This window comes from Amblyomma maculatum, chromosome 8 (assembly GCF_055883805.1).
Source record: "Amblyomma maculatum isolate TAMU_Amacu chromosome 8, ASM5588380v1, whole genome shotgun sequence".
NCBI classification, from domain to species: domain Eukaryota; kingdom Metazoa; phylum Arthropoda; class Arachnida; order Ixodida; family Ixodidae; genus Amblyomma; species Amblyomma maculatum.
This window is the reverse complement of record NC_139351.1, coordinates 123,928,532-123,944,163: the sequence shown is the minus strand read 5'-3', so window position 1 is coordinate 123,944,163 and position 15,632 is coordinate 123,928,532. Positions and strand designations below refer to the sequence as shown.

At 46.5% G+C, this 15,632-nt stretch overlaps 1 protein-coding gene across 1 annotated transcript; it reads left to right on the top strand.

The window, feature by feature from the left end:
* Window positions 1–439: 439 nt before the first annotated feature.
* LOC146182457 (dnaJ homolog subfamily B member 4) lies at window positions 440–6,291 on the top strand. Its single transcript, XM_084577579.1, has 3 exons — window positions 440–867; window positions 3,775–4,650; window positions 5,406–6,291. Exons 2-3 carry the CDS (start codon window positions 3,781–3,783, stop codon window positions 5,640–5,642), a joined length of 1,107 nt encoding a protein of 368 aa, XP_084433705.1. The 5' UTR covers window positions 440–867; window positions 3,775–3,780; the 3' UTR covers window positions 5,643–6,291.
* The last annotated feature ends 9,341 nt before the right edge of the window (window positions 6,292–15,632 follow it).

Here is a 15,632-nt window from a genome sequence, read left to right as displayed (position 1 = left end):
CTATGTACGCACCTTCAAATGATGATGATGACGAAAAAGAAACATCGCAGTAACGCCACTCCACGTACCCGAGAAAAACCGACTGTCCCGCAACAAGTAGCACACCGGCCCATGATTCTTAGCGCGCCCATGGTGGCTGAAGTGCAGCGCCCTCAGCTTTCCCTCTAGTTAGTGTAAGGAACTCTATGCCTGAAAGGTATAAAATAGTTATGAGAAGGCTATTCACTTCTAAAATTATTATGTGTACTAAAAGGTATCTTATATTTTGATTTGGAATGCAAGGTGATAATTTGCGCGTTTTGTGCCTTCTAGAAGGCACCAGAAGGTTCTAGACGCGTAAGTAGAGCGTCGTATGCAGCGCCGCGCTGGACTCCAGCGGTCGTTTCTGAACTACCGGAACTACCAGTGATCGCGCCTCAAAGCCGAGCCTGTGGCTACAAACTGGTGCAAAGTTTCAGCAGCTTGATCGCGACATCGAGGTGCATCTACAAAGTAAGGATCGCTCATAAATGCGCAACATTGTTCGTGGACCCACCTATCAAGGCTCGCTGAGCTCGCAACGGCAAAAGCTTCCATCAGTGAACGCTACTGCGCGCTGCCAGCTGATTGCTTCTTTGTGGTTGGCGCACTATCCGCTAGAAGACGGCACTTGCCTGTGTGACGTCACTTGCCTGGCAAGACGTCAGCGATAGAGTTTTCGAGACGTTTCTGGAAGGCCTTTTCTAACGTATATACCCGTTCACCCGGGGTGTCTCTAGCATACAAGAAAGCATACTGTGTGTGGTGTACTGCCTTGATACGATTTTGGATTACCGGACTCGCAAGAGTATCGACCTTCATTGACCTTCAAATCTTAGGAACCCAAAGGTAAGCGGCCGCTGTGTTTAAATTTTTCTGATTACTTGGTTGTAGTACTTCACCCACGATGCACCCAGTCGTTCATGTGATTGCGTGACATGATATCTTATGATGCGTTGATATGTTATCTAATCCGTTGGTTTCAGGCTGCTTTTAACGACAAATGAAATTAACGTAAAGCTAGTCCAACGTCGCGCTCTCAGCGCACTTGGCGCTAAATCGAGTCTTGTCCCGCCATTAGCATAGTTGCTAAACCCCATTGTGCAGTGATGGGAAAACATTGCATTACAGTGCCTTTCCTTCCCCCCTTTGCTGCAAAAAATTAGTCCAAAAAATCTCGGAATAGCCCTCGTCAAGCTGCGAACCGTAATTGGTTATTCAATCTTCGTTACATGCGTGTTTCAACTTTGTAGAGAATTGCTCCTGCCGAAAGAAAAGTTCGTTACCCGCTTTAATCTAATCACAGCATGTGGTTAGGGTTGTGGTTGCACCGGCAACGATCACGCCTTGCAAGTCGGTGTTACTAGCCGGGTTTTGCGCTAATCCTGTTGTTGAGGTTGCTAGTGGCGTACTACAGCGCGTCGCCCGTAGGTCTGCTGCTACCGTATGTCCTCCGTGACATTGCTACCCGATCGCCTCCCTTGAGCTAACTGCTCGCCCAGTCACAGTGCTTTAGTGCGCATAAGGTTATATGTTCCTGAAACCCGTTCTTCATAACTTGCGAAGCGCTGGCGAGAGTCGTCGGCGTTGCTGTGTGGACGTGGCAACTTTATCGCGCACCTACCAGCAAGTTCTAGAAAGAGAAGTGAGGCGTTCAAAGGTTTCGCCGTTAAAAGCGTCTGAAGTATAATCCGCCAAGCCCTGCGATTGTTTTGCTTCGAGCCATGGTCGCATTTAGTCTGCCCCCATAGTGCATTCGATCAGACCGCACTTTTTTATTTCCTTTGGTTTCTGTGGCATAGGTTTCTAGTTGCGCAAGACTGGCTGAGTTTGGCTCCGGTATGCGCGCATTGCGACAACAGCGGGTCGTCTGCCCGGTCAACGCGTTTCGGCGCTGCATCTCTGTCCTGCTGTCCTCACATTCTGGGCGCGGCGGCCTAAGCTCTTTTTCGCTTGGCTATTCCTTGCGTTGGCGCGGGCAAAAAGAACGCTAGTACCGCTGCGGCGAGGTGTAGAATTTCTTGTTAGCTGGCAGGTTACTTTCGGTGACGGTTGCTGTTAAAGCGGGCTGTTCTAAGGCGTGCACTATACAAGCCTTTTAGCCGGATAGTCTGCGTTCGCGCTTTCACATGTAGTACGCGAAAACCCACGCGAATGCGACGGCGGCACGCGTCGCGCGAACAGAAATGCATGTGTCGCTGGGCTCGTCGCTCGGATCTGCCGAAATAGAAAATTTCGCATTGTTCGCCCGGAAGTGACCGTACGTCACTGCCGCTCATTTCGCGCGCTTTATTTTGCTGTGTTACATTGCGATTGTCCACTACCGCGTAAATGTTTCGCTTTGTACGAACAATAGTGAATAGACGTCTAACCGCAACCGAAAAAAAAAATGGGGGGGCACGTGACTTCTACTGTGCAAGTTAACACACATTCGATACGGTTTTTTATAAATGCATTTTACTTTGCCATGTTGTCGCAAAATAACTGGGATTCTTGCAATCGTTATGACTGTTGTTGCATTTGGCAGTAGTTTTGCGATGTACCAAGCCACTATGCCAGGCACACAACCTACCCAGAGCGTCGTCGCCGTTTCTCGCAGTTCGCGCAGTCGCGTGCATGCGTCTTCCCCAGTAGGCGACGGAGCGAACCATGATCGCTTTTGCCACGCCGCCTTGTCGTGTCGCTCACTTTTTCGCTCACATGTGATTCCCGCTGAAGCTGCCCCAGCCCCGCCCAAGTACATGTTTCAGTTATTGTAAACTTTGCTTCTTTTTTTTTAATTGGTTCACAGGAAGGGAAAGGTGCAGTATCAGTCAAACGTGTTTCTGTGGACACCTGAACCGCGCCGTAGGGGAAGGGAGGAAGGTGGGAGTGAAAGTGGAAAGATAGAAAGAGGAACCGCAGTGGAGGGCTACGGAGTAATTGTGTGAACAGGCTTGTCTGTTATTGGTGGCAGAATTTGCCGAGAGAAATGATCCAGGCATTCGGCTTTGATTGGCTACAGAAGGATGAGACATTTTCTATTCAAACAAACTCACTCTCAGGTTTTCCGTACTCGCGGCCCTGTCTTCCGACAAATGAAACGCTGCTAAGCGATCCATGCTGCGTGCGCCGCAGTGTTGAAACGAATGTTCTTTAGCCATACTGCAAGCAAAGGGTGCATCAGCTTGTAGGCCAACAAATATCGCCTAGCTTTCCGACACAACGAAATGGCGTCGTTAAATTTCAGCCCATTTATAGTAGTAATAGTATTGAATATTAATAACACTAAAAAGACAGAAAAAGCGAACAGGTGGGTTCGCCACGGAGTCCAGTACACAAGTGCGTTCTCTCAGCAAAGCTTACCTTATTCCTTGTGTTGCACTTTGCACACAATTTAATTCGTTGTTTCCGTTTTTGCTTATGCCGAGGAGCGTGGAATTTTCGTTATCCAAGAAGGAGATACCAAAGGGAACCGCTTTAAAGCTCGCGGTGCTCTAGCCATATTGTTGAGAAGTTTCACCCAGATGTGACCAAAATGTGTTTTGTGAGGCTGATGGCCAAGAACAGGGGGAATCTACTTCCGTCACCCTCCAAACATCGGGAGTGCGGGGACCGGTTATCGGCGAATGGTAATCATGATGACGGCTGTCCCCACTTTAACGGGTCGCGCCTAAAGTCTTAAACACAAATATTGCCTCCACACTGCACGCAGTCCAATGCGACCACTCTACACGCAGGCTTACCTCGTTCTGTCTTCTTGCTCGACTTTTGCAGGACACCATGGGTAAAGACTATTACAAAATTCTCGGCATCAGCAAAGGTGCCTCCGAAGATGACATCAAGAAGGCCTACCGGAAGCTCGCCCTCAAGTACCATCCCGACAAAAACAAGACTCCCGAGGCCGAAGAGAAGTTCAAGGAGGTCGCCGAGGCGTACGAGGTGCTGAGCGACAAGAAGAAGCGGGACATATACGACCGCTTCGGCGAAGAGGGCCTCAAAGGAGCGCCCGGCGGAGGTGGCGGCGGCGGCACTAACATGCCTGGAGGCCAGTCGTTCACCTACAGCTTCCACGGCGACCCACGCGCCACGTTCGCGCAGTTCTTCGGCACCGACAACCCGTTCGAGAGCTTCTTCAGCTTCGGTGGCGGACCCGGCGGGCCCGGGGGGATGAACATGTTCTTCGGCGGGCCCGGGGGTGGTGCCGACGACGACATGGACATGGACGGCGACCCCTTCGGCGTGCCTATGGGCGGCAGGCCCGGTGCCAACCCGTTCCGGTCTCAGAGCTTCACTGCGGGCGCCAGGCCCGGCAGCGGCGGAAAGGCTCACGGCCGCCAGGACCCGGCCATCGAACACGATCTGCACGTGACACTCGAAGAGGTTCTCCGCGGCTGCACCAAGAAGATGAAGATCAGTCGGAAAGTTATGTTACCGGACGGCCGAACGACCAAGCGGGAGGAGAAGGTTCTCACGATCAACGTGAAGCCCGGGTGGAAGGCGGGAACTAAGATCACGTTCCAGCGCGAAGGGGACCAGCTTCCCGGCACCATCCCGGCGGACATCGTGTTCATCATCCGCGACAAGCCGCATCCACAGTTCAAGAGGGAAGGCGCGGACATCCGGTATACGGCCAGGATCACGCTCAAGCAGGTGAGTTTGGCCGCCCTATGCTGAGACTCGGATGGCATTTTAAAAGCAGTAATATGTCCTTAAATGAGTATAGACATCATGTATTCATTGCGTTTCCCTTGTTAGTACTGTGGAAGGTCACCACATGGTGTCAACTAGGTAATATTTTTAAAATCTATTTTCAGTTTCAGCAACTGTGCAGTGGCTTGTGATGTCAAGTCTAGTCAATTTATTCCAGTGAATTAAAACGACACAGTACTAATTCTCTTGCCGTTATTTATTCTTTTACCCTTACGGGACATAGACTCCACTTCGATGTCACAGCAACCACTCAGCTGTGGAAACTGAAACAAGTTGGAAATGAAACTCTGTGCTAAATTGTTTAGCTGTTGTAAGCAAATGTTGTGGTGACCCATGTACAGTAATGTATTGTGCTATCGTTCATTACAGAGGATAAATTATGAGCCCAAAATTAGGGTGTCTCTATACTTCTTTAAATATACCCACATCACTGGGATGTGGATGTTTGCATATTAGGTACTAATAATGTTCGGTCACATCGGACAGCTTGCCAATCTAAGATGCTAGGTTCATCCTTAAATTTGAACTGCCTCTAGTTATATTTCTTATTAACTGATGATTGATAACATTCCTCAGCTTAGCCAGGAAGCTGTAGACATGTTTCTGCCATAGCACAGATGATGTATCCCTTCCCCATTGCCCTGTTTGCCATGCCACAGCTGTACTGAATTCCTTTTTCCTTATTCTACTTGCAGGCTCTGTGTGGAGTGACGATAGAAGTGCCTACCCTTACTAAAGGCAAGATCTCCCTCCCACTGAAGGACATTATCAAGCCAACAACAGTGAAGCGCATCCAGGGCCAGGGCCTGCCTTACCCCAAAGACCCAACAAAGCGTGGTGACCTCCTAGTCGGCTTTGACATTCAGTTCCCTGAACACCTGACCGAAAGCGCGCGGCAAATACTGTGGGACACATTGCCTCCCCACGTCTGAGCTCAGACGATTATGGGAAGAGGATTTTTTTTTTTTTTTCCTAAGTGAAAAATTTGCTCGGTCCCGGTTTTAGGCATAATCCAAGGGACATGCCGCTGGGAACTGTGTGCGACGACAAAATGGACTGGAACAAATTATTCTGCTTTTTAGTATCCACAAAGAGAGGTTTCCACATGAAGCTGCCAGTCTTCTGCAGGGGATGCAGACAAATCAGAGTGCAGCAAAGCTTGCCTCTGGCCAATCATTTCAGGGTCACCTGACCAGCTCACAGGGGAAGTGCTGGCATTAAAAGAACTGGCAAGTTCAGTAGTGTGACTGCACTCTGCCCTTTTCAAGGGTTGTGCTGCATTGTCACTATGAGATCTGGATTTTGTCTGTGAACCTCTCTCATGGGCACTGCCATTCCGGCCAGGGCCCTGGCAGATGCGGCAGTTTTGCATTTCATGACAAAGCAAGCTGCTCAAGCGGTAATGTTCCAACCGGCTGCCGTTGTCTGCCCTTGTACATAGTGTACATAGACATACGCGCGCGCGCTTTTTTTTTTCTCTATTTTTTTTGGCAGATTTGGGCGCCCACAAAGTCTATGCCATGCTTGCAAGCAACGTGATTTGTAAGAGTACTCTGCTGTAAATAAAACACTTTGCTATGATGTGACTTTATCATATGTCTCTGATCTTTTCTGTCACCACGACTCGGTTCTTTCGCAGTAACGCCGCGCGCACCTTTATACGTAAGTACTAAGGGTAACAGGGGCGCGAATCAACCGGTGGTTTTCGCTGACGAAGCGTGTGGCAGGATTTAATTTGCTTCTGGTTCTCACGACGGTCTTCCAAGGGCCCAGCTCGCTGCGCTTGGAAACGTTTGTGAATGCATTTGAAGCAGGCGTTAGCTGCTCCAGCACAATGCGATTCGCTTGCGACCCTTTCAGAGCTGCGCGCAGATAAGACCGCGCAGCAGGCAACTTCCAGACAGCACGAACAATGTTTTCGGGGCTCTGGACGTTCCGTGTGTAGTGAAAATCAGGCGAAGACGCATGATTCAAACGTCACACAGCTGCTTAGAGAGCTTGTATACTTGTTTAGCGCATGATATCGTATGTAGGAACACGAAAAGTACTCTGGGTCGGAATGAGCTTGGACCGTCGGCCCTAGTACTTGTGGCAGGAGCTGGACAGGGCTTCTGGGCTTCCCCTGGAAAATGAACGCCGGACACCTGTCGGCAAGTAGTCCTGGGCAGAGCATCGTATGTACCCACTGTGACTACAGTACTAACTGGAACAGTTTGTTGTAATGTATTGCGAAAAGCAGACATGGAATAGTGGATTCGGTAGTGTCGTACTGTAGAAGCAGAGATGTGTGCTTGCCTGAAAGTATGACACTTCCAAAGCTACTTCTCCCCTTGGTTTGAAGTGCGGATTCCCTAAATAACTTCACATATAAAGAAATGATAGCGTAAAAAGAGTCACAAGTCCTATTCAAATACTTTTTTACGAGATGTTTTGTAAAATTCAAATGACACCTGAGATCTTTAAGAGCAATGTTGCATAGGTGCAAGTAGCATATTTAGTAAAATGATATGTTGAAAAGTTGCATCTGTCAACAGAATATTACAGCAATTTGGCTCTTTTAACATTAGGATGTTTGAAATGATTCTGCAAACTAAAATGTAGCGTTCAGTGAGGGCATACTATATCGTGTACATAACATGCTTTCGTAATCTGCGCGAGATAGTGAACGCATTTGCCACGCGAAATTCGGTAGAGCCGTCTAAACCAACCGTAACAATGCATGTTCCTGGGTGAGTTCGTTAGCAGACATTTTGAAGATAGATATATGGATTTATTGAAAGGAAAGGCAGAGAGGTTGGCCGGAATGATTAAAATCTGGCCTGCTACTCTGCACTGAGGAAGGGGAAAAGAAAGAAGATCATGGTGACAATGTGGGAGAAGGCATATGAAAAAATTACGAGGGACTTTAGCGTCTAAAGTATCGAAAGGCGGAAGCCTGAAAAGCCTCATCTTGTCTAGCTTTCCTGCAATCTGCAATCCCACACTTGAACAAGCGCCAAGGAACGCCACGCGACAGCCGCCGCAAAAGCGGGACACACTTTGTCCAGAACGTGCAGAGAGCTTATTCTATTTCTGTTACTTCTCATTTCTCGTTCTGTTATTTCTCAACAGCAGCAAACGGATACAAGCTGGATCATAACATGCCAATTTTCATTTGGTTATGGAGCTTAGCGCAGGAAAGCGACATTGTCTACGAGGTACGCCGTAGGAGATACCTCTGGAAATTTCGACCATCTTGGTTCTGTAACGTGCGCTGATATCACGCAGCACACGGGTGCATTGCGTTTCTTCAATCGAAACACGGCCATCGTGGCCGTGATTGGACCCACTTCCTCGAGCTTATTAGTCGAGCGCCCTAACAACAGAGACACCCATATGGGCACAAAACAGTTTTGCACATTGCGTTGGCTCGAATAAATATTAACAAAGAAGCCAGGTCTCACGATTTGTGCAGCCAGATAAATGAGTGTAGTTTATTTCGTTTGAAAGCGTCGCGTAGCCGCTTGGGTCAGTGTCACAGAATGTAATAAAACCCTGTTTGTTTTGCTGCGACTCAGGCAAATACTAACAGCAGAATGTTACTTCACTCAGCCATTGTGCACGCCGACTCTGCTCTGACATACGGAAATACCAATTTTTATTGCTGGCGGTCGTTCTTACATACCCGTGCAATAACAGCAAAAGAAAGCCGAAGGCGAACCAGTGGCCATCAAAAACAGACTATTCGACCAATCAACCCAACGTCAATTTGGCCCAACGCCAACCGATCCGGCTATCTCCCACACCATGAAGTCAAATCAATAAATTTACTTCCTCATGCGCACGCATTGGATGTGTGTGGCCTGGGGAACGACGGATGCGCCACGGACTTGCCACTAGTGACGTGTGTGATGGCTGTGGCGCGGTAGAAACTCGAACATCTTCTACTGCGCTGCACCGCGCTAGCCGAACCACGATGTGAGTTGCTGGCGGCTTACAGAGCGCAGGGGATAATTCCGGACAGCGTAGCTGTGCTCCTGTGGCCGTCGGGCAGTGCGCGCGTCCGCGGGCGAGCTCACGTGAGTCTCAAAATAACGGCTTGAGGGGCAAGTTGGTGCATCATCGTATTCAGATATGTGGCGCAAATAAACACAAACACGTTTGTGTTTATTTGCGCCACATATCTGAATACGATCACGTGAGCCTGTGTGAGTACATCGAACAGGCGGGCTTGATGACCCGCCTATTTCACCTCGCCAGTTAGTGCGCACTGTGACTGAACGCTCCACGTGTGCTGTTTCCCACAATAACGGCCGATCGCCCACGACAGCCGTCAGTGTTTTGTACAGTGGGCCAGTGCGTGCGTCGTGAACAGTTGCCTGGACGCAGAGCTATTGCGGAGGCCCGCCCGATGTGCCGAGTGCTCAGTGAATTAAGACATTTGCGGGTGGGCCTCAAGCAAACTACTGTATACTGTACCATAGTGTATATATTTCTTTTATTTTTACCTACCCTTTTCTTTCTCCCTATCACTCACCTCTTTGATTTCATCTACCTTCTCCTCGCTATCCCTTTATTTCCGCCGCCCCAGTTCAGGTGCTGCAGATATAAGATAGCAGATACCGGGGCTGGCAAACATCTTTTCTTTCCTTTTGTACATACAAAAATAACCACAACAACAACAACAAATCAAAAGGTGAAAAACAACAGCCGTACATGCATTTCCGCACACAATGAAAGGAACCAAAAATGAAACACCATTCGCATCAGCGTGCGATTTCCAGTTCCAGTTCCTAATTTCCCTGATGGATTACGCGCGGATATCGCATCAGTGAGGAAACAACGTACTTACTTCAAATAGCCGTAGAACTTATTGGCAAGGAAAAGAAAATTAAAGTATCAATGGACAGCACACATCTCAATTCATAAGCGGTGCAGCTTGTTAACGACAAAATTGAAAAACATTTGCACACAAACACGCATTCACGCGATGCCCGCGCGACCCGCAGTCCCCTGACCGCACGCGCCGACAGATGGCGCCTGATTTCGAGAGTATTTATGCCCGCACTGGCGGCGGACACGATAAAAGCAGTTACGAAGATTAAGCGGCAAATATTTATTATAAGAACTTTCACTGCAATTTTTTTTTCACTGTTATATTTCTTTAGAGATAAGTATATATGTGCATATCTCAGTCAAGGATATCATGCTTGGACTTTCCCATTTGGGAATGTTCTGTTTAGACCAGTTAGAACCAATGGGAAGTCTAGTTGGAAGCCCAAATGGTTTTTTCACTCCCAATTGGGGTGCCCATTGATTTAGTGACTCCAAACTGAAAGTAAAGAAACCGATTGGGCGCCCCAATTGGGAGTGAAGAAACCATGGTAGGGTTGGACAGGATCCATTGGACAAACCATTTGGGATCAGCAGGAACAATTTATCCCGACTGGTCATCCCAATTGGACCTACTGTTTTGTTTTTTTTTCTTTTTTGACTGGTATGATGGATGGATGGATGGATGGATGGATGGATGGATGGATGGATGGATGGATGGATGGATGGATGGATGGATGGATGGATGGACGGATGGATGGATGGATGGATGGATGGATGGACGGACGGACGGACGGACGGACGGATGGATGGATGGATGGATGGATGGATGGATGGATGGATGGATGGATGGATGGATGGATGGATGGATGGATGGAGTGACGGACGGATGGATGGATGGAGTGACGGACGGATGGATGGATGGGATGGAGTGGCGGACGGATGGATGGATGGGATGTATGGACGGACGGACGGACGGACGGACGGATGGATGGATGGATGGATGGATGGATGGATGGATGGATGGATGGATGGATGGATGGATGGACGTATGGATGGATGGATGGATGGATGGATGGATGGATGGATGGATGGATGGATGGATGGATGGATGGATGGATGGATGGATGGATAGATGGATGGATGGATGGATGGATGTTAAGAGCGTCCCCTTTGAAACCGAGTGGTGATAGCCATGCTCAACCTTTCCTTTTTATGCTTTTTATTTTGAAAACCCTTCTACTTTATGGCTTTAACTTCAGACACCGGTTGTCTTTAAATACCATCGTTTAATTTCGTTTTAGCTTCCTTGTGTCCCTGCCCTGCTATTTAACCATCAGTTTTCTAAATGCTTCCTGATTACCTCTACTGCCGATTCGTTCACGTTTCCTTTGTTACCCCTAAACCCCAGGGCCTCGGCTAGAGTGACTATGTCCGCATCGACATCTGGATGGATGCTGCCACACTGCAGTATAAGATGTTCAATTGCTTCTGGGCATCTACCGCACATATGACAAGTTTCATCTCCTTGATTAAACTTCATTTTGTAGCTTCGGGTTCTAAGACTGTCTTGATCTAGCTTCAAAAAGAAGGCCGTTGCCTCTTGAGTTGTCATCCGTGGTCTCCGCAGCGCCCCGGGTGCAAGCACCGCGTGGGCGAGCACTTTACAGGCGCGTTCGATCGCTACTCCCAGAAGTTAACTATTCTGTATTAGTTAGCCCGTCTTGACTGCATTGTGATGCATTATGCCGCTGACTATGCTATGCCGAAGCAACTGACCTTCTAACTCATCTTTTTTTTTTTTTTTTTAATTGGGGAAAGCATTCGGTAAAACACCCTGTATTTTAGCACATTGGGGCTGGGTGCAATAAAATGCTGTAACCAAGGTATTCGGAACGAGTGAGAAATTAGAGCTGTGTACTCTCGGCTCAATTCCATCGACAAACGTCGCTGCAGGGGGGCGGCGAAAAAGAGGAGACTATATTCAGTTCTACGAAGACGCTGGTCCAGCTTGTGCAAGATGACGTGTTCGCGCATCGAAAAGAGATAAACCAAGTAAGGAAGTTGGTCTCGCAAGCTTTCCGCAAACTGCGTATGCAAACCGCTTATCTGTGCGCCGGAGTCTGTACGAGACTCCTGGGACGCAGCCAAGTGTCGTCGGCAGCCTGAAAGGGAAGCATGACGTCAGGACCGATAACAAGAGCTGTGAAGTTGAATGCCCATCAGTCGTCGACAAGATGTTCTGATGGAGGCGAAAGGTTTATAAGGGCGCTTTGCCGCTGGCAAATTACATTACGTCAACTCGTTCTTCGCTGGCAACGGGGGTAAGCTAACGGTACTTCCAAGTTTGTTTCTGGTTTCTACAGCATTATCTAAACAGTATGTTCATGTATGCAGCCTTAATCATACCTTTAGCCAACCAAAATACCCTTCTGGCTTACGTTTTCTCCTCTCTTTTGTTTCTTATCTCAGCCGAACCACACCGTGCCTATAACCTCATTGAGCATTGTCGCGTGTTCGCGACCTGCAGTGTCAACAGATGGCATAGAATTGACAAGTCCGTCAGGACCAAAGAAGCAAGCGACAAAGGTTTGCTTTATAGAGTGAAACGTTCTATTTCACTTGCCGATAATACCTGAAGAGTCTAAACGGATGCTTGCCTCCGTTAATGTCCAAATAAGGTAATTCGAATCCTCTGTTTCGAATCCTTCCAATGAACCGATAGGCCATGATCAAGGCAGCTTTTTTATATCTTCCCTTTCGCGTAAGTTTCCGCATTATATTATTAAAGGAAGCCAGGTAAATGAAATGATGCAAGTATCGCTTCTGCGGGCAGAACAAATATTGAACTGTCGGTTCATCGCGCAACACTATATCCTCGTTATAATACGACCGTTATAATTTAACCTTTAAACCTCGACGAGCCGGTAGATAGAGACATATATTTTGTATTAGATGGACTTTAGGGTTCGAGGTATGGGGTTTCAGGTTAGGAAGACGCTGATTGCATTTGTAAGCGACATCGTTTAGTTTACTGGCGCATAACAGCGCTGTTTAGAGGTAACTGCAGGAGGTTTTTGTTTTTTTTTCGAAGGGACCCAATGTGTTCCATGATGGGGGTGATGAAGCATGGTTCTGCACGACTTCGAATCGTACATTGTAATACTATTGACGACAGCTGGACGATCGGGCGACGCCAGACGTACTATCCAACCCACCCGCGGAGATAATCATGGGGCCTCTTAAGAAAAACAGCGATGGATTTGAGCTTTCAACTGCAGATCCTTTCTTTTGCTAGCGTCATCTTCCTCGCGGAAGTTGTCAGCACATCACCCGACACCCATATGGGGCTCAGGTAGGACCTCAAATGTTTCAGCTGCGCCAAAAAGGACATTTTTGATTTTACTCCTGTTGGGAGTCCTGTGATTGGTCCTTCCTGATCACGTGACTTGTATGAACTCATCATTGTCTCGACCAATCAGGGAATTATGTTTCTCATGTGTTTTATATCGGCGGGAACTCTAATGTTACTTATTTTGTACATATATGTAACTGATACATTTTTATTTATTTTTATTATTTATTTATTTATTTATTTCGATACCCCCAAGGCCCGCAAAAATTAGAGACGAGGGCCATACAAAACCATAGGCACATTTCTTGAAGGCGTCAGCTTTAGCTATGGTAGCGATGGAGACAGGAAGGTCGCCCCACACGTTGCAGGTGCGAGGAATGAACGAATTTAGCCGAGAATTGGTGCGGCACGACTGAGCCCCTACTTTTTGCTGATGATCGATGCGGGTGATTGGTATACGACGGTGGAATAAACAACTGTCGTTTAAGAGTGTTGTTATCGTAAATTTTATGAAACAGACAAAAATGAAAGTTTCTGCAGTACTTGAGGAACAAGAGAAGGGAGAATAAGCGCCATTTATATTGTAAAATACACTGGCAGTTCGAGTAGGTGAAAACACAAAAATAGAACAAGTTGCATGGATCTGAATATATTCAATGGCTTGTGATAGAATTAGGTGACTGGGGCCCCAAACCGAGCATGCATATTCCACTTTGGGCCTTATAACAGCTGTGTAAAGATGCAGTTTTACAGGCATGGTGGAAGATGAGAATTGACGGCGAAGGAATTCAAACATGTGGTTAGCGTTATTACATATATAGTCGGCATGCATTAGCCATACAAGCCTATAAGGTTATTTGTTATGTAAACGCCGAAATATTTGCACGATGCTAAAGGCTTTAGCGAATAATTACAGTGGAATTAGTTGGTGGGGTTTTTAAATAAATGACAACAAACCCGCACGTGTTTACATTTGGTAATATTGTCACGGGTTCTATCGCTACCCGGATGGCAGTCCAGAAGGACAGGGTCAAAGGACGGGGTTGGGGCGCTGAGGCACAGGAGGCAGAGAGCAGGCGCTTGACCAGGCAAAAGCAGCGGCGGCCCAGAACCACGCGCACTCCGCACGATCTTCGTCTTCTTCCCCCTCCAGAACTGACACAGTTAGCGCGGGTTACAATATTAAGGTTCACGACCTATCTATGCATCGGGAAGTAATTGAAATAAGGTAATCTTGTAGAGTAACAACGTCATTGGGAGAGGAAATAACTCGACGAAGCACACAATCATGTGAAAATAATTTTAGTTTAGAGGCAATTGCTTCTGTAAGTAGATCATTTATATAAATCAGGAACAAAAGTTGCCCAAAAACTCAACCTTGAGGAGCAACGCATGTTACGGAAATGGTAGAGGAGTTGTGGTCATTAACATGAACATTGAGAACGATTTCAAAAACAGTTCACCCTAAAATGATAAAAATGGTGTGGTAGATGTTAAGAGCACATAGTTTTATAAAGAATAAATTATGAGAAGCAGTATCGGTGAAATCCAAAATATGCTGTCTATTATATTTCATTTGTCAATCTTTAAAAACAAATCAATTGTAAAAGATACCAGTTGCGTTTCGCATGAAAGGTATCTCCTGAAACCAAGGTGGCATGACGTGAAGAATGAAATAGACTCAAGGAAAGACGCAAAGTTGGAATAGATGGCATGTTCAAGAGGCGTACATGGAACACTGTTTCATGAAATTGTCCTATAATTCAAAAGTGAATCAGTACTTCCAGATTTATGCTACGGTACTATTTTTCCTACTTTAGAGTCACTTGGGATACTGCCAGATTGCGAATATTGGGCATATATTACACGCAAAATCAGCGATAAATAAATTGTTACGTGGAGACTCGATGTATCTAAATTATATTTACGATACAGCTGCAACTGTCATAACAACGAACAGCACCAAGGAACCAATCCCACTTAATCGTCATCCATCTGTCTTTTTCCTTCCGCGAGGTAAGAGAAGGAAACATTTTGTCCTTCTCTTCTCGTAACAATATGTAGCTATTTTTAACTTTTTTTAAATTGTTATATTAGGTAATGTCGTCAATGTCACCAGAATCAATATCTACAGAACACATTGGGACAAGTTCGGAATTGTGAACAATAAGGTGATTTCTCATGCAAGCGGTCGAAAAACGCGATGCAAATACATCATTCAGGATAATACGGTAGTCATTATATTCAACAGGGATATTGGAGCGATCATAAAGAACTACAACATTATCTTTAGTAGCGCTGACCACACTCCAGAATTTTTCTTAATCGCCTCTAAGGACGGACGGTAAAGTTCTCTGGAAAATTTCATCTTCACGTTCCATGATGATATCCTTATACGCTTCATTAGCAACAATGCAAGAGTCCCACGCATCAGATGTCTGTGCTAGTTTGGCACGCCGAAATAACATTTTCTTCTTGTTAACAAGACGTTTTAATCGTGCATTTAAACCGTAGAGCAATGGAAATGCGTTTATTGCGCTTTTGAGGAATTTCTGTGCGTTGAATTGTAATCTTAATATGTATAAATAGTCTGTGACGAGTTAACACAGATACATGTGCATTTGTCACATCAAAACTATTTCAGACATAGCACCTGTCTTATTGTACATTCCTTTGCATACTTTTTTTCGCTGGTTCTAAGTTCTGCATGCATGCATATATATATATATATATATATGTACATATGTAATAACGG

Excerpts from the sequence above, each read along its gene's own strand:
- LOC146182457 (XM_084577579.1), top strand. The coding sequence starts at position 3,781 with ATGGGTAAAGACTATTACAAAATTCTCGGCATCAGCAAAGGTGCCTCC. Across the intron at positions 4,651-5,405 it reads CCAGGATCACGCTCAAGCAG|GCTCTGTGTGGAGTGACGAT; the intron begins GTGAGTTTGGCC and ends TTCTACTTGCAG.